The sequence below is a fragment of the Lepisma saccharinum genome, chromosome 2 (genome assembly GCF_977018435.1).
Source record: "Lepisma saccharinum chromosome 2, izLepSacc3.1, whole genome shotgun sequence".
NCBI classification, from domain to species: domain Eukaryota; kingdom Metazoa; phylum Arthropoda; class Insecta; order Zygentoma; family Lepismatidae; genus Lepisma; species Lepisma saccharinum.
In genome coordinates, this window is record NC_139230.1 from 62,621,193 (window position 1) to 62,646,435 (window position 25,243).

Below are 25,243 nucleotides of genomic sequence, written 5' to 3' on the forward strand. Positions count from 1 at the left end.
AGCTGCAAAACAAAACTTATCCGAAGTAGATTGCTCCCATAGTACCCGAGTTATAACAATTTTCCTCCAAAAATGCAAATTACATATTTTTCATTTTAAAAAAATCACATTTTGGCTTATTATTCTACTTGTATGGCACCCAAGAACATGAAACATGTTTCATTCTCTTGAGAAATGTCCATTCTTTGAAAAGAATACTAAAGTTTGCGCCTTCTCCCCAAAATAGTGGGAGAAGAGTGGGGCAAACTTCAGATTTTTGTTTTTTCTATTGAAATTCGGGGGTCGAGCCCCTCAAACCCCCTTCCTCGTTCGGGCGTTCTGAATTGTACACGTTTGCATGTGCTTATGTCTTAGCTGCAAAACAAAACTTATTCGAAGTAGATTGCTCCCATAGTGCCCGAGTTATAACAATTTTCTGTTCCCGTGCAGAGTTTCATAACGATATCTTTAAATAAAAAAATTTAAAAAAAGTCAATGAAGACAAAATTCCCTGACATTTCCCTGACTTTTTTTGACACCTCAAATTCCCTGACTTTTCCCGGTTTTCCAGGTCTGTCGCCACCCTGTAAGTGTAGCGTGCCGCTTTGGTGCGCAATCTCACTAAAGCAAGACACTCATTGCATCGCGTATGCGCGATCAACAAGAACAACAAACCACGGCAACATGTTGAAAGCTACTGAGGAAATGGCCCAGTTTGAGTGACGCAGAAGCGACAAAGCGACACGAGTGGCTTATCGTGTTGAATAGATCTGTTGTTGTAATGTGCAGTTTATCGTGTTGCCTATCTGTTGTTTGCAAGCAACGCTTGCTAATAGACTGAAGGCACCATGTCGCTTGTCCCTAGTAGTGCGTCGCTTCGGTTTCAGCACCCTTCCTTTAAGGAGCTTTCCTCCGAAGTAACAAGTAGCACGCGAATACGGCATATGAACGTGTCGTTTGCTGTTTGGACCCTCATGTGCAATGAATGCTATTTTACAGTCTGGAAGCATGTGTCACTAGTGTGACAGTGTGAACATCCGGTGTCGTTTGTCCCATTGGTTTGAAAGTTTCTTTACACTCATGTCAATGGCACTAAGAAAGTTTTGTGAGGTTCCCCTTGTCATTTCATGCAATCATCATTATCATCATCATCATCGCCGTGATTAGTTTAAAGTGAAGAAAAGAGACAGTAAATATCAAAAATACAAATGCTTCTTGTGTATATCTTTAAAAGAAATGATGATGATGATAATAATGAACCTAATTCATACACAAAATTTAGTTGCCAAGAGCATTCCACGCATATTTTTTCTCCCGTATTATTAACGAAAGTATGACGATAACAAGACGTGGTCGACTGTCTAGAATGTTCGTTAATATCTTCGCGACCACTGTACCAAATACCATAGCAATTATCACATTGATAGAAATGCTTCATGTAAAAGAATCAGATGTTGCAGCGAAAACTCCATTTACTTCCATTATAGGCAGACGAATACCAAGCACCGGGTCCAACACCAGCGCCTCTAGCAAATCATTTTCGAGTGGAACCACCCAGAGTGTGCAGAATCGAGCCGTTTTCCACACTACGTTATTCAAGGCGCAGTAGCATAACTGTGCATTGTAAGAAGAAAATTGAAATAAGTTCACAATCATTGCCTATTTTAATGTCCTTTTTTTAATTTTAGGGTGCCTTCTTACTGCCTATAAATCTGCACCCTACTAATGACTCAGTCGGGAAAGTGATAGTGTTCAGCTCCGAGATGCTAGGTGACCATTGTTCAAATACTTAATACACCCCAAGTGATAAGCCTTAAATTATTATCCTTTTATGTGGAAGCATTCTCTGTGCAGCAAGCACATTTGCTATGGTCAATGCTATACTCTTTCCAAAAAAAGGAGGACATTTACCAATTTCTATTTGGTCTAGGAATTAATTCGTGCGGTTGTTACGCACACATTGAAGCTGTAGTTCAAACACAAAATACATAAATACCTTAAGAAAAATATTGTCCATCGCGAGCCACCACTTTCGCCCATCTGTCAGGCAAGTTACGGATTCCGTAGCGAAAGAAGTCCTCATCCTTTGAAGCGATCCAGTCAGAGACCCATTTTTCGATATCTTCTGAAGAAGTGAACCGCTGTCCAATCAAATCGTTATTCATACAATCGAACAAGTAGTAGTCCGAAGGAGCAACGTCTGGTGAATACGGCGGGTGGGGTAAAACTTCCCATCCGACATTTTCTAAATAGGTTTTGACCGGTTTTGCGACATGTGGGTGAGTGTTATCATGTTGAAAAATAAGTTTATCATGTCTGTTCTCCCATTCTGGTCGTTTCCTGGCCAGAGCTTGCTTCAAACACATTAATTGTTGTCGATAACATTCTCCATTAATAGTTTCACCCGGTTGCAGCAGCTCATAGTATACCACACCTTTCATATCCCACCATATGCACAGCATAACCTTTGCACAGTGAATATCTCGTTTCGGTTGTGATGGACCTGGTTCACCCAGGCCTTTTTTTGTTTCGGGTTCTCGTAATGGATCCACTTCTCATCGCCAGTAACAATGCGATGCAAAAACCCCTTTCTTTTCTGTCTTTGAAGCAGCAATTCGCAAATGGTTTTTCGTATTTCAACGTCTCTGTCTTTCAATTCATGTGGAACCCAATGTGACATCTTTTGAATCATTCCCATGGCTTTGAGGCATTTGGAAACTGTTGTTTGATCAATGCCTAATGCTTCTGCAAGTTCTTCCTGCGTTTGACACGAATCCTGATCGAGCAATGCTCTCAATTCTTTGTCTTCAAATTTTTTTAGCTGTCCAGGTCGAAATCACCACTTCTAAACCGTGCAAACCACTTCTGACATGTTCGCTCAGCTAGCGCATGGTCACCATACACTTCCACCAAAATACGATGACTTTCGGTAGCACTTTTCTGCATGTTAAAGTAATGAAGCAGAACACCCTGCAAAAACACTTTATCTGGCACGAACTTCGCCATGTTCAGTTGACTACAAAATGCTGTTGTTGATGCATCAATCAACTGCCCTATACTATGAATGATGCACGCTGACAGGAGTTTTCAACGCATGTGTGGATACACGGAACTGTGGGACGATACGCTCGTTACGCCATCTCTTGTCCAGGTGCACGAGTTAATTCCTAGACCAAATAAAAAATCCGCCCAGACACCTAAAAAGGAGGACATGTCTGGATATAAGAGGACATCTGGTCACCCTAACAAATCGTCCCCAGAAACCTTCCCCACCAATAGCATTCATCCAAGAAATGACAGCTCTTGTCAGCTCCACGTGGAGTAAATTAAATGTTGCTAATTTGGTTTCTTTAGAGATTACTGAACGCGAGATTGCTAGGTTGTGTTATTGTATTCTGCTACTTTTTTATGCAATATAAAGACCATGGGAGTATAACGTCGCAGTGAATGAATGGATGTCTAAACACTGCAGGCAAAAGTGACAATAGCACTTTGCCGAAAAACAGGTGGTGGCTCGAAACCAGATATGGGTCTGATCGGCTTTCTCTGGGATTGTGTCAAAGACACCAAACTGGTGATGCTTTGAAGACTAGCACTTTAAAAATATGTGCGCTTTGTAGTAAAATGGTATCACATATCACATTTTTTTGTCACATTAGACATTTGTAACACTGTGTTTTTTACAAAGGGCAAGGCACACAACACTGTGCTTATGTTATGCTACAAAAAAATTTTCAAGCTAAGGATTGGGTGTCTCAGAAAAAAAACTGTAAAATGTGGTGAGGAGGGGGAGGGGTTCTGAGTTGCCTATCTCCAAAAATCCTGAGATTCAGATCCTGTGTGAAGTAGATACCCAGATTCCATTCCTCCGGATCTGGATTTTGGATACCCGGATCCATTATTACATTGGACCCCAGTATTTGAAGATCCAGATCTGGCCATCCCTAATCGAGACTGCATATTTTCTTCATATACTTTGTTTCTTTACATTATTCTACCTTCTATCTTTACCAGTGCTTTCCCACTGGTAAGAGAGTCTTATCTGTAACTTGGCAACATGTCTATCATGCAAATTACTCCTTTACCAATAAATCCTACACATTTCTGAAATTATAATTTTCACATTCAAAGTGATATGTACAGTACGTGTGTCTTACCTCTTTCCCCATCCTACATAATGTATCAAATATTTGATCTCCTCACCATCCATACTGGTCTGCAAACACTTTGAATCGTAGAGCAGTCCTTGGGAGGAGCACAGGAGCTTCTCACCTGAAATAGTAGTAATAACTTAGATTAGTATTTGCATAGTAGAAAGTAACTTTTTCAATTCTAAACTTTAATTATAGGATATATATACAGAAACTTTGCAAGCAGAAAATCATAAAAAAAACCAAAAAAAACACAGTTATGGTAGGAAAATGTCTAATTCATTCTCTTTAAATAAAGGCAACATATACTCAATAACATTAACTTATTTATGTAGTTGCATCACATTATACAAGTAGATAATCCAGAAAATCATAAAAGTACGCAATTCATGTAGCATGACAATTGCACGTTATGTACTCTTGCACCTTGAGTAAATTACATAGCAAAACATCAACGAATAATCTACATTTCTATGGCATTGTAGAGCCCTGCCCTCCTGTTTAATGATTTGCATATGCTTTATATGAGTATTAAGAAGTCTTTGAGAGAACTGTAATGAATGTGAAAAGAAATTTGAAACTTGGGGAGAAATTATGATTTGAAAAGTAGCTTCTGTGAGCATCCACAATTTGCAAAGAGCAATTGTTCTTGGTTTACAATTGTTTCAAACTAGCAATTCTGGTAATTTTTGAGCAAGGATCGATGGGGATTTCCTGCATGAGACCAGATATTACATGAATCAGTACTGGAAGCATTTGTGGGTGTTATTTTAATGTTAAGATCCCACCTGACCTAACAATGAAAGCAATTATGGACACAATTAGAACTAGTATTTATAAGTTCTAAAAAGTGTGCTTTTAGTTTCCTACAATAGGCTCTAAAATCCTAAAATATTAAAGTTAGGCTAAAAAATCCTGAACTAGGTTAAAAGAAAAACAGTTCAAAATTCCTGAGCAATGCTAATTAGGTACACTAATTGGCAATGAAAATTGTTCATATTGATGCAGGTGCGATTTACTCACGTAGTACAATATAAGTACAATATAAAAAAAGATTTTATAAAATACTTAAAAGTACTTATGTTTGCGAGTATGTGGATGAAAAAGGGGTTTAGAGTATTAAATGTTTCTGTAATAAAGAATATATACGTCAAACTGGCCAGAGCATGAAAATTAGATGGGGGAACATAACAAAGATATAAGAGAAGGAACACCAAGAACTAGACGTTCAGAATATGTAATTGAGGAAGAGCATGAAATTCAGAAGTGGGGAATTAGGAGGGCTGATCATAAACCATTAAGTGGAAATGTATACGAGGCAGCTAATTTCGGCAAAGGGAGGGACAATAAACTAAATAGAAAAGACAAAAATATTGACGAAACTAGGATTAAAATGTTCAAAGGGTGGGACGCAAGGGAAAAAATCTGCTTCCAGGTCACCTCGGCCGTGGTTAACACATCTCGCGAAATAATAGATTTCGAGTTAGATATGATGTAACCCAATGGAAGTAAGAGGGGAAATGCACCGTACAACTTCCGCCATTCCATTAGAGGCCTCTTCAGTCTACTTTACAGTGTCTACCAAGCCGCTCCTGAAAAAGCGGTTTTTTAACATGTTCCGAGTATAATTGTTTTAGTATTTTTATGGATACAACAATCAGGATTTTAACATAATGGTAGGAATAAGGCACTTTTACACGTTCAGCAGCCTTAAGTCATTTTTTAACCTTTTTACCTACTTTTACCATACCGCTTGATCCACGCCTTATCTGATGCAGCCAATGTCATAATTAAATTGGCATAGTCATATTCCCGGCCGGTTCAAATCCGGGAACTTTTCTAACGATGGAAGCGGCCCCGGCGCCCACCCAGCGTCGAATAACATGGGTACCTGGGGGAAACCCTGGGGGGTAAAGGCGGTCAGGGGCGTGATGCTGATCACATCACCCCCACTCACGACCGGATCAAGAAAGTGTGGGGCGTTACCCCCACACCCCTTATACGCCTTCATGGCATGGTGCTAAGCACAGGGGAGCACTTTATTTTTTTTTTACTTTATATTATGTCTACCTGATGAAGGGATTAGTTATATCCCGAAACGTAGTTTTATGGAAACCACATACTCACCAACGTAAGTACTTTTAAGTATTATATATTGTATATCTTATATATTGTACTGATATTGTATAAAGAAAATTGGACACCTATATCCTGAAATATGCACAATGTTATGTGTGTTGTCTAACACTACTGCAATGGCAGAACTTAACATTGGAAATTTGCTATTAAAATCCACTCTTCGCTTTATAGTTAGGCAACATACATTACGCCATGCAGGGAAGAAAGTATTTCAGAATATAGGTGTCTCAGTTTTTATTCCTGGTGAATGTACAATCTTTAAAAAACAAAATTTCAAAAGAACCATATACGTATAGGGGCTATCCACGGGACGGAAGTATCTTCATCCAGACCCCATGGTTGTAGCACAACTACTTCCGGTTTGTAGGTTCACAACATGCTGGTAAATGGAGTTAAGATTGTGTCATGTAGGAAAGGAATGAATAGGTGTGTAGCAGTAGGATGTAAACTATGATCAGTGACGTGCACTGAGGAGTAGCTAGTCTAGCAGAGATAGATCAATCAATCTCACATCTCGAATTATATTCAAATCACAATATTTATTGTCTTGTTAAAGCCACCACAGCTCATATGCAACACCTTCTTTTCCACGTACTTCTCGTCCATCGGTGTTCTCCGTGGGCAAAGCAGGCTGGATACCCTAGCTCGCTCTTCTTCAGCCAGGCCAGTTTCCAGGTAGAAACGGCCGGCCCAAGGAAAAGGAAGATTTCTACCTCTACTTCCCTTGGCCCCACGCCCCCCGCTGCAATGGTTGAAAGTCCAGGGTTTCAGGTCCCCCAGTCTATCTCCTATAGGACAGATAGGGGATTGGTTTCTCATAATTTTTTTGTAAATCGTCTAAAGAACACAGGGTAAAATTTTCTGCAGTACTTATGTTCTCTGTATTTACACAACCTTTTACACGTTGTACAATATGTGTGTATGTATAATATGGATGTAGTTTTATTATTTATAAAATGGGAACGTGTTATGTGCAGACAATAATGTTATGCTTTCTTTCTTTTTTTCTATTTCAAATATGGAATATATAATGATTAAATTACAAATATGTGCGCAGGCTCTCTCAGACTCTCGTTTTAGTAATGTTTTATTTAAATACACTACTCTTTGTCTCTAACAGTCATAAATACGGATGTATTTATTTGGGCAAGAGAACGCGTGTTCATATTGTTGTTGGTTTGATTTATTTTACTTCGCTTTTCTGCCACATTTGGTTATCGCGAAAATGAGGAGTGAGTGATGATATGATGAAATTGGTGAAGGGACCTCATATGAACAATCCAGGCCAGGATTCGAACCCGTGATGAGTGCGCATTCTTGTCCTATGTGTTGCAGTGAATAATGAAATAATTTGGAATGAAAAATGTATCTCAGAACTCAAAAAGTCAAATGAATATCATTGAAGAAACTACAAAAAAGTGTATTGTGTTTTGTTTCCTGTCACCAAATCAACCAAGCGCGGGGGAGTGGTTATCACAGCGCACTACGACACCAGGCGTTCCGGGTTCGAACCCCGACCCGGGCATGGGCGTTCCCTGTGCTCGTCCCTTCATCAGTTTCATCCTATCATCTTCACAATTAACCAAATGTGACAAAAAAGCGACGCTAAGTAACAAAAATGAAATCAAATCATTGATTGATTGCTCAAATTGGTTTATTTTACTTCGCTTTTCCGCCACCTTTGGTACAACAAAATAGATGAAGGAACACACACAAAGAACACAAATGGCCAATCCGAGATTCGAACCCAGGATCTCTGGCTTAGAGTCAAATCAAATAGTTTTTTATTTTCGAATGTGGGTGGTTGTTACGTGTACTTTTTTCTAGTACTCATTCATAATTTTGCAATCTTTTTTCCTGTTATTGACATTCTTCTTTTTTGAAGGAATACTGGCCCTAAAGGGAGGAGGGGTGTGACTCACACCAACCCACCCCCTTGAGCACGCCACTGACTGCTACCCCAGGTGTCGCAGTCACCGCATGTCACTGACTATGATCAGGGCTAAATAATCTTTCACATCTCGCTTCATCTATTTCCTCAAGATCTAGTGTGCCAAAATTATTGCATTCAAGCTGTAAGGCATGAAAATTGGAAGCCCATTGGCTTCAGGGTAATTCAAAATGAATGGTGCAACTTTACACAATTATGACATTACTCTTTGATAGAAAATCAGCCAAGGTATCAATATAAAGAAAAACTCTGGACGTTTTATTCCCACTTAGTGGGCTTATTCTGCTTATGATGCTCCACCAGGATCCCCAGTGCCGCAAAATGGCTAATGACCAGTAGAAGGTGTATTGTGTGTTGGAGCTAACGAGAACTGATTGAATCAATGCTGCAAAGACATTTCCGCATGTGTTTCGGTAGTAATGCATATGTTTCACCATTCTGAAAGATTTGACAAAGTTACAACTGCAAATTGTTAGTACCTTTGTGCTTGAGATCAGCAGTATTGCAAATTATGGATGTTATTTTAATGCTATGAGAGCTAAACCACCAAAATAATAATTCAGATTATTATTGATTGATTTGCTTTATTTTACTTTGCTTTTGTGCCACTTTTGGCTAATTTGCAAAGATGGGGATGATTGATATGATGAAATTGATGAATGGACACTCAAAAAAATACATTGGCTGGGATTCGAACCCAAGACCCCTGGCATCATAGCATGATGTGCTAACCACTTTGCCTAGGGTTACCAGATCACTACAAGGGAATGTAGGACACAATGTCCCAAAATGTAGGTCACAAAACATTCACAATACATAATACACATTTCCAAAACATGTTAGACAGTAATTTAAAAATTACAATTTTCAGATTTAAAAAAAAAAGGAATCCTTAAATGGGTAATTTCCAAAATTGTATTTAATTCTACACAATTCACTTCTTAGAACTTGTTTTAACTGATACTTCTCAGAGAAGCCAATTTTTATTAAAGTTTCAGGTTTAGTCAAACTATGTATATGAGACACTGAACAGTCAAACTCTGTGAAATTATATTGAACCCCAGTACCAAACTTTCAACAGACTTTTTGGAAAAAAATATTTCTCTCATGACTTCCTTATGCTGCTGGTAATAAAAATACTCTCTCATTATGACCTGGAATGGTAAACAAATATTCAGCAATTACCATAACTTGAAATGGTTCCAGAAGTTTCATCTAGGGTAGTTTTTAATTCACTAGCTTTGTTCTCTATACCCCCTGCTTTAAGAATAGGAAACATCTTGTTCCATCAGTATAAACCCCAAGGCAAGAAATTCCACTTAGACAATGAGCAGTGACATCAGAATGTGGCCCCAAAAGTTTGTTCATCAATTGCTTCCATTCATGTTCTTTTTGGGCAATGGCTGAATCAAAATAAATTTCACTATTGAGTTTGGCAGCGCAGACCATAGGCTTGTAACTTGCATAGTTTCTCTTTATTCAACTGAAACATGTATTTTCCTAATTAATATTATGTGACGCTCAAAATGTAGGACATTTATGATATTTTTCAAATTCCTCCCGGATGCTGGACATTAGGTTAAAATGTAGGACATGTCCGGGAAAAACCGGATGTCTGGTTAACCCTAACTTTGCCATGGGGGCCGGCTATGAATATTATTAAAATGCTAAGAGAAACTAAATCTGGCCTACCTAACATAATGAACGCACGTAGAGTGGAAAGCACTTAGGGATGTTATTTTAATGCCAAGAGAATTAAACCTGACCAGCATAACCTAACAACAAAGTCATTTACATTATTACTAAAATGCTAAGGGATCTAAACCTCATCCACCTAACTACGAAAGCATTTATTGAACAAAATCTTCAAACATTTCGGTGGCAAGAAGAAAGTACACATCTGAACACCACACAAAAAAATGAACAGATTCCATGAACCAATATGGAAACCCCTTAGTACTTCAACACATGTTACCTAGATGGGTGGGGCAGTTCGTAACTAAGACGATAGTAAACAAATTGGCAAGCACAAAATTATGTAAGAGTATATGGAAGTGAAAAACCAGTGTCAAGGAAACATGCAGTAAGTAATCGTTAAACTCCACAGCATATGGTAACGGGCGTAAATCAAAATTGAACCATGTACGAAATGCTTACATAGCATGATGAAATCACAATAAAGCAAAAGCAAATTGGAAAGTGCTACCACATTTCAAAATTAAAAGCTTTGTTCAACTACACTGCAACAATAAAGGCAAATGTTTCATCTAAAAATTTCGGACACTTTCTTCATTGTTTATGCTGAGAACAGCATATGTGGCAATTTTCACCAGCTAAAGTGATTCCCTGAATCATCCATAACACTCTGTTTTGGCTCATTTTATTACATTAATTGGTGGTGTAGTACTTACTGCTAAGAAGTAACTAAAAATAAAAATGGGCGTGACTACTAATGTGACCAGACAGTAATGGTTCCAATTTTTTTTTTCAAATTCTCCTAGCAGAAAGACTAATAATCATTGAATTTTGGAAATCATTGTCACACAAAATTTGAACCTTCCTTCCTTAAAGTAATGAGCACTGTTTGGATTAGAAAAAAGAGAGTTATTTTGTAACCTTAAGAATTACCTTATTCTAAACTAGCTGAGGGTATTTTGATACAAAACCTGTGCTCCTTGGTTGGTTAATAGTTCCATAATTTGAGTCCTGAGTCTCACTTATCAAATTTGGGTCATGTTTTCTCTTGCTTTCCACCTTCTTCCACAGGGTAGAACTATTCCTCGGAGGAAACTAATATTTGGAACACAAGCGTTCCAGACATGATTCCTGCCTAATTTTATCAAAATCAAAAACTGACCTGGAGAATATGGCCGATCTGACATGGACTGACACAGACATAAATCGAACAGTGTACAAATTGCATTCATAGCATGATGAAATTGCAATAAAACAAAAGGAACTTGGGCCAATTTTAATGCTAATAGCCGTAAACCTGACCTGCGTATCAATGAAAGCATTTAGGAATAAAATTTTTCTTCATACTTACGTCATGTGACATATTAGCAGCACCAGTACACATCATAACACCTTGTGGTATTTTTCAAATTCCATGGCATGCAGAATAAAAAGTACAAGTTTAGTTGCACGAACGGTTTTCAATGGAGCATGTTTATCAAACACCGCATTCAATTTTTCGGTGAAGAAACGCACTTTATCTTCAATGTTTGCAAATTCCATTAACGCATTCCAATTTATTTTGCTTAGGTCGTTTTCGAGATTGTATTTCACTATCGCATTATAGTTCCTGTAAGTAATAGTTGTGCCCTTAGGCTTTGTTTTGCTGAAACGCAGAGAGACGTATGCCAAACAATGATCGGAGTTGCTGACTGGTACAGAAACGCCAGAATTTATGACATCAGATAAGTTATTTACGAAGATCGGATCAATTAAGGTTTGAGTGTTATGTGTGACATGAGTGGGTTCCGTTAGGATTTGGGAGAGCTGGAACTGTTCAGCAAGTGACCGGACGTAACGTGTGTCGGGCTCATTTGGCTTTAAAAAATCTACATTTATGTCAGCTAAGATTACTTAGTGATGAACTTTGTGATATATATAACTAACTAACTAACTAACTCCCTAGCCTTCTTAAACCCGAAGGTTCATGGCTGCAGCAACATAGGCCTTCCATCTTTCCCTATCTTCAGCAAGATCTATATACTCTTTTCCATCCCTACCGATTTCTCTTAGGTCCATCTCAATGTTGTCCCTCCATCTTCGTCTTGGCCTTCCTACAGGTCTCTTACCATCAGGTTTCCCAACAAGAATCCTGTAAACTCCTCTTTCCTCTCCCATTCGTGCCACATGGCCTGCCCACCTAAGTCTTCTTGATTTAATTATTCTAATAATATCTGGACATGAATACAAATTATGTAGTTCTAAATTATGTAACCTTCTCCACTCACCTGTCTCCTCATCTCTTTTAGGTCCAAAGATTTTCCTAAGGATCTTATTTTCAAATACCCTCAATTTCTGTTCCTCTTTCAATGTAAGGGACCAAGTTTCACATCCATATAATACTACAGGCAAAATTACTGTTTTATATATTTTAACTTTTAGTTTCTTAGATATTAAACGAGAAGACAAAAGTTTATGAAGAGAGTAGTAACATGCATTTCCTGAATTAAGCCTACTTTTTATTTCCTCTTTAATATAATTTTCATTTGTTAATATTACTCCTAAGTATTTGAATTTGGAGACTGGTTCAAACGAGTTGTTATCAATAATTAGATTTTGATTATTACATAACACTTGGTTTCGGCCTGTAAGCATATATTTAGTTTTGTCTTTGTTAACTTCCAAACCTATCAATTTAGCAGTTTTGAAAAATATTTTAGCATTATTCTTAATTGTATTCACATCATCCCCCAGTAAGTCTACATCATCTGCATATGCTAACAACTGTCACACCATTTAATTTTAGTCCTTCTTTAGTCTCTTTTACCTTCCTTACAGCATATTCCAGGGCAAAATTAAAGAGCAATGGAGATAATGCATCTCCTTGTTTTAACCCATCATGAATTGTAAATTTGTCAGACATATTAATACCCACACGAATTTTACTTTCTGTTTCACTGGTGCATATTTTTATCATACTAACAAGCTTCTTAGGTATTCCAAACACTACTAATATATTATATAATTTATCTCTTTTGACCGAATCATATGCTTTTTTGAAATCAATGAATAGCTGATGGACATTTTGATTATATTCCCATTTTTTTTCAAGTGTCTGTCTGATGTGAAAAATTTGATCTGTAGTTGATCTGTTACGTTTAAATCCACATTGATAATCACCTATAATTTCATTAGCATATGGGGTTAGTCTTGTTAAAATAATGTTAGACAATATTTTATATGTTGTTGACAGTAGAGATATTCCACGGTAATTATTGCAGTTCATTTTATCACCTTTTTTAAACACAGGAACAATTATGGATTCTTTCCACTGTTGAGGGATTTCTTCTTTATTCCATATTAAACAAATTAATTTATGAATTTGACATATTAATGAATTTCCACCATATTTAATTAACTCAGCTGGTATTAAATCAATGCCAGGTGCTTTGTTATTCTTTAGCCTTTTAATTGCATCTTTAACTTCAGTCAAGTTAGGTTCTGGAACTAAAGGTTCTGCTGTGTGGACTTCATTTACTTCTGATTTATCTCCTATATGAACATTTAAAAGGTCATTAAAGTAGTTCTTCCATCTATTTAGAATATTGTTTGGGTCAGCTAGAAGATCACCATCTTTATCTTTTATCAAGTTTACTTTAGGTTGCCACCCCTTTCTAAACTCATTTACACCTTTATATAAATCTCTGATATTTTTATTTTTGCTGTTTGTTTCAATTTCGTTAATTTTGCTTTTCAACTAATCTCTTTTTTTACTTCTAAACGTGCGGTTAACTTCTCGCTTTATTCTATTATAATTGTTTAGATTTGTATCATCAGAGTTATTTAACCACCTAAGTCTAGCCTGATTTCTTATTTCTATTAGATTATGACATTCATTATCAAACCATGGCTTACTTTTTCTCGGTTTATGGTATCCTATACTTTCTTTAGCTGCTGATTCTATTGCATTACGTATGTGCTCCCAATTCTTATTTACGTCTGTTTCATTTATATTTTCATCATCATTTAAATCCTGCAAAACATCAAATCTATTTGACAGTTTAATTTGGTAATCTTTCTTAATTCTTTCATCAGTAAACTTTCCTGTATCAAATTTTAGGACTTTTAGATTTTGTTGCTTATGATTTATCACTGAGAGTCTTTCTCTTAATTTAGCAATTACTAAATAATGGTCACTGGCACAGTCAGCACCTCTATGTGTACGAACGTCAATTATACTAGTATGCCTTCTCTTATCAATGAGAATATGATCTATCTGATTATGAGTTTTACCATCTGGAGAAGACCAGGTATATTTATGGATATCTTTATGTTTAAAAGTGATATATATTCGATACAATATCTTCGATGATTGATAATTTGGAGTACGGAATATCACCGGGCCTATAAATGCCGCAGATGGCAATACTGCATTGCTTTTGACGGATTATTATTACAATAAATTCAATATTATTAATCTCTTCAGGAATAACTGATATCTCTTCTACCGCTAGCTCCGAACGCACGTAAAATAAAATTCCGCCGGCACCTTTATGCTTGCGGTCTTTCCTAATCACGTTGAATCCTGGTATTTTAATTATTTGATCATTTGTGTGTTCCTTAAGCCATGTTTCGGTTACAAGAAGAGCATCCAAATTATTTTCTTCTACCGTGTGACGTATTTCGTCAATTTTCGGTACCAGGGAACGAACATTGACATGGGCGATAGTGAAGCGTGGAAGGGGGCGGGGGGAGGCAGCTGGAGTTGCACTGCCTGCGGGTGACTTTATTGGAATAAGGGAAGGTTGTTTTGACGAATTTGAGAGTGCAACGGTGGAGGGGGAAGGTGGAAGGTGTAAAAGAAATTTGGTAAAGTATGATAAAATAAAATTGCATATAATTTTCTTTTGAGAACGGTACTTTAGCTTTCCCCATGATCAGTGTGCTCACAAATACAAAGCCAACTGCAGACGTCATAATTTGGAAAAAAACACCATCAATTTTAACAATTATGAAAATTATAGTATGCACATTAATTACAACTCATAAATAAGAAAGAGAAAGTAGTAACAAAATAAACAGTTAACATAATAATATTGAAGTGCACAATGGGTCGAAAACAACCCAATGGGAATATATGGGTTCCACCTGCCGCTTGTAAGATCCATGACTGCAAACTTATTTTCGAAGCATAAACACTCGTATCCTAAGTCTCCTTTATATATAAAGCAAACAAACTACTTAATCCAGGCACACATGATTGAGATATTGGTATAGTAAATTCACGGTTTGTTTGATGTGAGCATGGCAATACATAGCATCTGCTTGGCACCCAAAACCCTAACATATCTTAAACCTGCTTCTCGGGACTAAATGTTCCGAAAGCAAAGCAATTAAACTGTACAACACAAAGTGTCATATTACCTACATTATCAATGTGACTTCTCTTCCAGTACAAACATTCACAGTATATCCAAGTACCGGGAAACTGACAACACACTGTTACTGGCAAAAAGTAAAAAAAAGAGAGAGAGAGAGAGAGAGAGAGAGAGAGAGAGAGAGAGAGAGAGAGTGTGTGTGTGTGTGTGTATGGGTAATACTTTTGTATAGGTGAAACACCTAGAATCCTATATTTCACACTTTTTTTACATTGCTAACGTACCATTTTGCATTGCCGAACATTCCTTTATGTGTAATAATGAATTTCTAATGAAAATAATGTCTATTTCTTACATTTCCCAGTACTTACTGCTCTTCGTTATTTCGATTCTGTAACACACAATATGGCGATAGCGTACTGGTTCATCGCACGTTGTGCCAGTGTTTTGTCGATTTGCAGTGTTGCAACCTTGTTAATACCTACTTTCGTGCTTGGATTTGAAATTGTGCTAATATCTCAAAAACCACCGGCATTAGCCCCACAAACCATTACCTGTTAGGTTAGGCAAGCATAGTTAAAAAAAAAAAAAACACCTCGACGTCATGTTATAATGAAAACACGGCGAGGTTTGAAACACTTACTGGGGGTTACGTCATGTAACATACAGAACATTGTGCTCACGTGCAGAAAGCAAATGGCGGCAGCAGCAATAACGTGTCGGAGAGATATTTTCACAGATAAACACATGATTTTGCATTAAAATGGATCAAAACTACATTCTTGAACTTCAACAATGCTACAGAAAATTATTTGATAAGTACTTTCTTGTGTAAGAAGTAAGAAATCCGTTTGGATGGTCAGACGATGGTGCAGATAATTCATGGAAGGCAGATCCATCATGCACGACCCCACACATCTGACCACAAGTAAATAAATCAATCTGAGAAAAATTTGTGTAATACTGTAGTAAAACAGTGCAAGTGTAGTGAAAGTAATGGAAATGGAAGACAGTGTTTGTGAACTCCCAAGCAGTGTGACTGAGGAAGTAGACTGGGAGGAAGAAGGGTGTAGAAAAATTGCACTAAAATGTGCATCCTTGTATGGTATGCACACAGCTGTAAAGGCTCATACTTGAAAATAAATTCTAATCTATTTTCTGGACCATCCTCGGATAAAGTTTCAGCCTGTTAAATTCAATAACAGTAGACAAAAGTGAAAATTCAGTAGAGCTGGCAGACAAACATTCATTACTGACGAAAATATGATTTTTACAATTGAGAGCCTCAAAATTTGTCCGACGAAATGTACTACATCAGACAAAAAAAATCAGATGCATAAGTGCCATGCATGCATTTCTATGTCGTAGCGAGACATTTTGTCACAATTAGTCAGATTTAAGTAAGTATTGAAGCTTTTCTGGTGACAAATGATGAAATGATTCTCTCAGGCTATTGACCAGGTGAGTAGTGGAAAGGATTCCAAGCTTTTGAAAGATAACGTCACTCTCATCTTTAGGGTAGAAGTTACTGAAGATGAGAGTGACGTTAACTTACAAAAGCTTGGAAGGTAAATAGCCTGAGAGAATCTAGTCATTAGCCACATTTATCCGACAAAAATCACATGCATCAATGGAGTCTAAATCCACGGCATAAGACAAAAAATTCAGTATGGATAAAAGCCCTCATTCGTTTTAATGTTTGTTCATAATGTCGACACAATGCCGTACTATGGTGTTGGACATCTGTCAGATGGTGCCAGAGTGGGTGCACCCTTCTGGTCGACAGGTCTGACCACTTAAAGCAGGGCATGAAATTTCAAGTTTGAAGTCAGTCGCCGGACTAAAATCTTTGGTCGCCACTATTTTATATTAATAAATAATAAAAATATGAGCAATTATTAAAAAGAACATACCTCAGGAATTAATGTTTGTGTAGCGCTGTCGTTCTGCACTGAAGTACCACTTATCAATAGCAGCTGCTGGGTCAAACTCTGACGGGTGGGGGGGGGGGTCAATTTACGGAAACTCTGAGCAAATCATCCAGTGTCTCAGTCTTCACAGTTCCTGTAAGTAGTCTTCACTCTGTTGTGACAGCTAAAACCTCTCTCACATGAAGCTGTGCTCACTGGTAGAACAGCACAAAGGGTCAAAATCTGCAGGAAATTGGGGAATCTTGTTGAACACTCCTGTGAATCTTCTTTAGCATTTGATTCAAAGTCAGAGAAGGAAACAAAAGTTTGTATTCTGTCCACTCTGCTAACAGAACATCCATTTTCTCATTATAAAGGCTCGGGTTCAAGTATATGTAGAGCTTTTTTATTTCTTCTATCCTAAACTGAAGAATATATTCTTTGGGGGGCCAATCCAAGGTGTCGAAAACATGCAGAAATGCAATCACATCTGTGGATATAGATTGCAATCTTTCTATGATGTACACCTTTGCATTGTTAATTAAGTTTCCTCTAACAGTCTGAAACTCTTGTTCTCCATTTTGAATGTTTGTGAGCTGCACATCCCTGATCTTCCCTGAAATGGATCCATGGTCCAAGAAATCTTGTTTGCTTGGTCCAACATTAGATTCTTGTTCATCCAGTGTTTAATCCTTATTTTCAGAGATGCAATCAAAAGATTCTTATTTTGTAGTGCCACGCTTAATAGAAATAGAAATCCAAAAGGAAGTACAGATGCTTAACAAATTTAAATTGTTCAAACTTTTTAACAAACCCTTAGCTTTAGCACCTTCATTGTCTTTTCCATGGGCCACCTGTTCAAGATGGGTCACAACAGCTTTCTATGATTGCAAGAGAGCTCTTACAGCACTTTTTGCTGGGTAACCACCTAATAGTGTGGATATCACTCAGTTTTAGAATTTCTTCTCCTATAACTTCTGCAGTTTCTCTCAAGAGGTGAAGTCTTTTAGCAGAGCCATGATAACACTGAAAAATATTCCTAATCACGGAATCAAATGCTGTAAGATATTCAACTTCACCGCACACACAGCTAACTACAAATGATGTGCAAGGCAGTGAATGTTTATCATTCACAGCCAATTTGTGCCCGACCATATTTGCTGCACTACCCAAGCCTACAATGTAACACTTGTTTCTGTATTTATTTGAACCTATTGCCTTATCTAAATAATCAGTTATGGCTGTGAAGTAACCAGCAGAAGTAGAGTTTGGAAGCTCTATTACCCCTAAAATGTCCACCTTGATGTGACCAATGATTTGCATCGACGTATCGAACATACACATCCATCAATCAGAAGGCTGATGTACGTATTTCTCTGGAACCACATCACTCACAGGCAACTACCACAGAACCAAAAAAAAAATGAGGTAAACAGAACAAACTTTACTACCACGTCAACCAACGTTCACCAGTGCATTTATCACATTCCTTTGTCAACAAAGAATGGACATTGGCGAGCGCGAGAGCAGTTCACAACTGTGAAAGCAAGGTTTTCCCTGCACAAGCAAGGAGCCTCGGTTTGCTCCACTCTGCCCCTCCCCTCCCCACCTCAGGCCCGTGTGGAGCACAATGCACACATGCTTTCTGCAGTGTCGTCATTTGGAAACAACAGAGTGGAGGAAAAGCAAAGCAGAGAAAATGGGTTGGATTGGGTTGCACGTGCATCCAAAGTGGTAACATCCCAACAGTTGCAGAACTGTTGTGCCGATTAGATGGTGTAGGCATTGAGTGGACATGAGCTTTTCAATCGGATCGTTTTCCAAAACCATGTACGAACGTTGGATTGAGATGTTCGGGCGTGCTTGACACACATTTGAAACAATGAAATTTTAGTCGCCAGCCCCAAACTTTTGGTCGCTAATGGCCGGAAATTTCGCGCCCTGACTTATAGCTCCCATAGACAAGTAAAAAAATATGTCAATACATTTTAAATGTGACATTTAGAGGTTCATCAAATGTGTGTGCCTCACTGGAAATTTCTCCTCCCCCATCTCCTTACCTTCCATCACTTGTTTCTGGCACCGGGGTTGTGTCCAATGCATAATGAAGACCTAAAAACTTACGCCAAAGGATGGCACGACAATTTCCTGTTTAAGTGAAGCGTTGATTACGTCGTCTTCAAATTCAAATGTCTGGCAGGTTCATTGCATCACATCGCATCTACAGTTCAACAAAGAAACATTTGTCAAGACAATATTCCCTGACTTTTCCACGTCTGTTGCCACCCTGATATGCCCACCGATAAACGTTTGGGCTAGAATTTACAATACTGGACCCTTTTGTAATTTCCATAATAATAATTATACTCCTGAAATACTTAGTTGTGGTCAAGTGCAGAAATTCATCATTAACATGTCGAAGTTGTAAAATCTTCAATTCTCGCAAGCATTCTCGGTGTACAAGCATGGAAACCATATTTGATATAAACAATTTACATTCACCATGACTTACTGTGTCTACAGTGTTGGCACAGTGTTGATTTGATACTTAGAGAGCACGGATCGTGTTAGAATGGTGGAAGAGAGGAGTAAAAAGAGTTGTAAATGTTGCACAGATTGTTAGATGGAGTGTGGAGGAGGATGCGTCGAGGATGAAGGACTAAAGTGAAAGTGACAATCACAATATAGAAGAGGATGTGGAATGCGAACTGATTTGATTACAGGTAAGATTGGCAACAGTGCATGGATCGTAAAATTGCAGGATACGAAAATTGCATCTTCGGTGAGTAACGTTTGTGGTTAAACTTGGGACAGTCAGATTTATCGTCGACCTGCCTCATTATTATTATTCTAATCCATAGCGGTGAAAAATGTGTTTAATCAAATATATATATATTTGATCTGCCAAGCCAATGGGAGTAAGAGGAAGTCGCGAGTCTGACGGGCGAGCGCCAGAAAGGTCACGTTTTGCATCTAAAACTTAGGAAATTCAACCTTAACGACAGCCATTCAAATATCTCGGGTTCGAGCGGCCAGACTGAAGTGAAACTTTTACCAGCGCAGCAACATGTATGCAAGGACGGATGTGTGGAGATTCGTCGCAATGAAGCAAGAATTACGGATGCCAGATCGAATTGGCTATAATCGATCAGTTTATGGGCACAGATTGCAGTTGAGCTGTGGGCGCCATGCTGACAGCGCACTTAATCCGAACGTACCCTACCAGAGCACACACTGTCCAGGCTGGGAGACAATGGAGTGAAGTGGAATGACCTCGTGGGAAGCGTAGCTTCAACGTCCGCCAAGCGTCCTTTTTCGAAATCCGCATAAAACTAAAGGACCTGCCATTTCGACACATAGTTTTACCGCGAGTTCCAAGGAGAACACATCCCCGTGCTCCAAATGTAGAGACTACCATTGTGCCGACTCGTCATGTGTTGTTACCTTTTGGTGAGGATGAGCGGAAGTGCGCCAGCCTACGGTAGTTGTTCGAGCGAGTTTGTGAGGAGTGGCTGTAAGCGAGATTTTGTCCTTTTCATGAAGTGAAACGCTCATAAGTATGGCCAGCTAATGGAAGAAGAGAGGGGGGGGGCACCCTCGGTGCACCCCGATGCCAGACGAGACACCATGACGAATGCCTAAATCAAGCCGAAAACCCGAGCTACGCTGCCTGATGCCTACCAGCCGCCACAGAGAGAGAGAGATGTCGAACACTGCCATGTCGACGTACCGGCTCGATTGATATTTAGAGAATGCCCTAGAAATTCGTCGATGTTTTGAAAATGCCCACACAACTCGAAACTTCATATCAGACTCCCTTTGCACTCAATATTTGTATTTAATTGTCTCAAGTCAATTTTACTCATTTCTTGTGATTTTTAATGTTCTTAAATTCACTGTTGATTGTGATCCTTTTGTATTGATTGAAGTGCGTAATGCTAGATTAAAGCGCCGCCCTCTTAGTTGTTTAATCAATTTGAGGTTTGTTCACTTTACTATGCATCAGCGCTGTGTTGCTGCAAGCTACAGGTCGCGTATGTGATTATTTGTTAAAGTATTTGCCTGGTAACATTAATTGCTCGTCGCGGCGAAGTGTTGAACTCCCGCCCGCTAGAGAGTATATGTTTGCGTCACTCAACGGAGGTTATTGTTATGTTTAGGACCACATGAGGTCAAGTAAAAGGAAAAACGTCCGCCCACGTGAGCGTAATTGCTGTTGAGACGCTTTGTTTATTCTGGACAAATAATGTATTGTCACCGCACTGACCTATTTTTAAAGGTAAACTTAAGTAAGGGCTGGCTAGTGATTTGAAGTAGCACTGGAGCAAAATTCACGAATGACCTGATTAAACAAAAAGTCAATGTAAAAGTAAATGCGAATGCAATAATTAGGGTTCGTCATCAAAAACCTGTACCTTTTATGTATTATTTTTGTTGATGCGCCCCGTAGATTGAATCTGTGAGAGAATGTGTGTGAATGCAAGAGGGGGGACATGTACTAAATTGATTTTTTTGTTATGAATAGAATATACTTTTTATTTTTTATGTTAATTTGGGCAATATCATTTCATACGTATGTCGCTACCCATGATTTTCAGGTATGCAGCTAGCAGCTTCCCGGCTACAGGTCTGGTAATTGAAAGTACATGTGTTTTTGTTTGATATGGCTAATCGCTATGCACTGTTGGTCACCGTCCCTATACACGAACTCAAACTGGACCGTTAAGCACTTTCACTTGTCCGAGGGAGATGATGCCGCCTCTATCTAGGTAGTGGTAGTTTTTGTCTTCCCGGGCAAGGGAGGGCGTTTACAAACTGCTATGAAAATAAGATTTCTTATAGGTTCGTTGCTGCAATTACCGGAAACCCATTGACGGAAAGCCATACTGAACATTCTCGGTAAGGATAGGTTAGAAAAGTGTGTAGAAAGAAATTCTGGAGCACGGAAAGTAATGTTTGGAGTTCTATGTGCTATGAAACTTACCTTTTTCAGTAAAAATTTACTATCCTTCCGACACCCCTATTGTTTTCGTTTCATCAATTTTTGACATTCGTACTTACGTATCTGCTTCACGGAACATTCCTGAAGGTGTAATAACGTTGTTTTGATTAATTTAATTGCAATTTGTCACATTACCAGTACGTCTTTCTGGTAGGTCTTTTTGCTTGCCTGAGACACAATATGGCACGGACACCTTCGTAAATAATGACGCGTCGAGATGACACATCGGCCTTGTCTTTTCTCGATTTTCAATTGTTATGCAGTGTTTCAACCTTCGGAACCCAAGAAATGCCCAACATCAAATTTTCACTATCGATCTCAACCTAACTGAACTAACCTATCCACGCGTCAATGGTTCGTGGGGCTAGCGCCAATGGTTCCCAATTATTTCAAATTTCTAGATCGTGATACTAACACCACACCAAATTTTAACTATCGATCTCAACCTAACTGAACTAACCTATCCACATGCCAATGGTTCGCAATTATTTCCAATTTCTAGATCGTGATACTAACACGGCACCAAATTTTAACTATCGATCTCAACCTAACTGAACTAACCTATCCACATGCCAATGGTTCGTGGGGCTAGCATCAATGGTTCGCAATTATTTCCAATTTCTAGATCATGATACTAACACAACACCAAATTTTAACTCTCGATCTCAACCTAACTGAACTAACCTATCCACATGCCAATGGTTCGTGGGGCTAACGTCAATGGTTCGCAATTATTTCCAACTTCTAGATCCTCATAATAACACACCAAATTTTAACCGAAACATATATTCTCTTTCTTACTCTCGTTTCACCGTTCTAACTCTCATCGCAAACGCAGACAGTTCGAAACACTGCATACCAACAAAACACAATCACGACGCATCATGATAGTCATGACGGTGTACGAAGGTGATGGTGTCCGAAGGTGTACGAACGTGATGGTGTACGAAGATGTACGTGCCAAACGCTATCTCCGTCGGAGAATTAATTATCAATGAACAACATGAATTTCAGCTCTGAAACATTCCCACATCACACAAAACACCTTCCCGATGTTCGACAATGCTACAGGAACTTATTACGGTAAGTAGTTTCTTCTGTAAAAATAAATAAATGTGTCCGAAGGATAGTAAACTAGTACCCATTTTTTTAATAATATTTAAATTCCTTACCAATGTAGCTATAGAGACAGGCATTGCCGCGACAGCAGTTGCAGGTCACCTATTACCCCAGGGGCGGAGCCCGGAATCGGCGGGAAATTTTGACAGCAATTTTAGTGACATTTCTTGGGGAACAGCCATGAAAAATCGACTTCGACATACATCGATCGGTAGGGGTGCTTCGAAGCTCGCATACTCACTAATCGAGGCCTCCCAATCACGAATTAAAATTAAAATTTGGCGGTCAGGCGTAGAAATTGCAAAATAAGCGAAATTGAATGGTGTGCGATTGGCACGATTGCTCATTATTTACAAAATTCTCCGGTATTTAGCTTATTTTGCAATTTTTAGACGTGACCGCCAAATTTTAACTTCGAATTCGTGATTAGGAGGCCTCAATTACGGAGTATGCGAAATATTACGAAAATCGGGGAGGGGTCCGGTATTGTAAATTTGCTTCAAAGATTGATACATACAAACTAAAGAATGCATGCATCCATATAACAAGATAGGACGTTGATCATGCTCAAGTAGATTTTAAAACATGGTGAAAATAGCCTAACAGCTACTCAAAATCCTGACCTAGGCAGTTTATTATAAAATAAACCCACCATAAACGTGACGTTTCAACTGTATGTGTTTTATTAAACATGGAAATAAGGCTTAATAGTGTTCTCAAAAGCTAGTTACTCCGTAAAACAATTGCATGTACCAAAATGGAGTTGGATTAATAAAAATATTTAACTACTAGGCCCAAACAAAATAATGACAATGGCAATAAGCATGGCGAAAATTACATCATGACGTGACACTTTATTTGCACAAACACCACGAGGAAAGTATTACCGAAAAAGCAAGTTGCAATAAGTTGTATGTAGTTTTTTAATATTATATGCAATATACAAATAGAAGACTGCTCGTGAGTACATGTTGCATCATAGAGCAACCTACATTATTAAATAGCTATAGGTTACTCTATGGTTGCATGGCCTGACAATTTCTTTAGAACGTCAGTGGATGAAAATACATTTCGGGTGCTGGAACTATTCTCACCTTATTTAACATATATACTACATGAATATTTTAACATAATCCCAAAACCTACCTTCTGTAAATTTACACTTCGATGACATTTTGTCTTACTCCAATACAGACAGAAACCTACAACACAGCCAGACACATATAGCAATAGAAAAGGGATGCCCCGCCAACAGACAAAGAACTGACAAATTTAAGATGGATACTACAAATTGTCCCTGTAATTTGTAATGCCATTTTTTTCCTTTTAAAAACATAAATGAATGGATAAATATTAAAATTAAACGAGAAAATCTAAAAATTACGTATTGATACATAATATAAAATATATATATCAGGAAGAAAAATGAGTAATTCAATAACGGATATATTAACTTGTCGTATAAATAGCAAATACTGGTATATGCTTACGTTCGAAAACCAAGTCCTTAAAAGTTTTCTTGGGTGGGTTGGTTGGATGGTTGGTGTGCAGTGGAGTAGCACCGTTTCCTGTGACCCCGCGTAGGTAAAAATTTGAAATGCGGGTAAGTAGGGGTGTGCGGGACACACATTTTTAGGTCGGGACGGGAAATTTTTTAAATCTCGACATTCGGGACGAGCAGGGTTGGCAAAATTATTTCTTTTTTTAAAAAAGAACAAAACAAACTGTTTTTTTGTTTAAAACATGTTTTTTTGTTTTAAACATAGTTTTAAACATGAGTTTAAAAAAACATGTTTTAAACATGTTTTAAACAAAACAAATTCAACCTTTTCCCAGTAAATTATAGTTAAAGTCGTTATAGAGAAAAAAATACTCATTTTTATGAGTACAGTGACGACAAGGACAGTTTATTTACCTTTGGAGATAAGGTTTACCATACT

The 25,243-nt window shown here is 38.1% G+C and overlaps 1 protein-coding gene across 3 annotated transcripts in view; it reads right to left on the reverse strand.

Moving 5' to 3' along the window:
• The window catches only part of LOC145984055 (uncharacterized), an 81,908-nt gene extending 57,341 nt beyond the window's left edge, over positions 1-24,567 (reverse strand). For all 3 annotated transcript variants that reach the window (XR_014441277.1, XM_083117422.1, XM_083117421.1), the window contains exons 1-2: positions 24,450-24,567; positions 4,137-4,251 (exon numbers count right to left, since the gene is read on the reverse strand). Coding sequence is in view for 2 of the 3 variants with exons in the window: in XM_083117422.1 (XP_082973548.1) it covers positions 4,137-4,251; positions 24,450-24,477 (143 nt within the window). In the remaining variant the exon portion in view is untranslated. The remainder of the gene's footprint in view (positions 1-4,136; positions 4,252-24,449) is intronic.
• Positions 24,568-25,243: the final 676 nt, after the last annotated feature.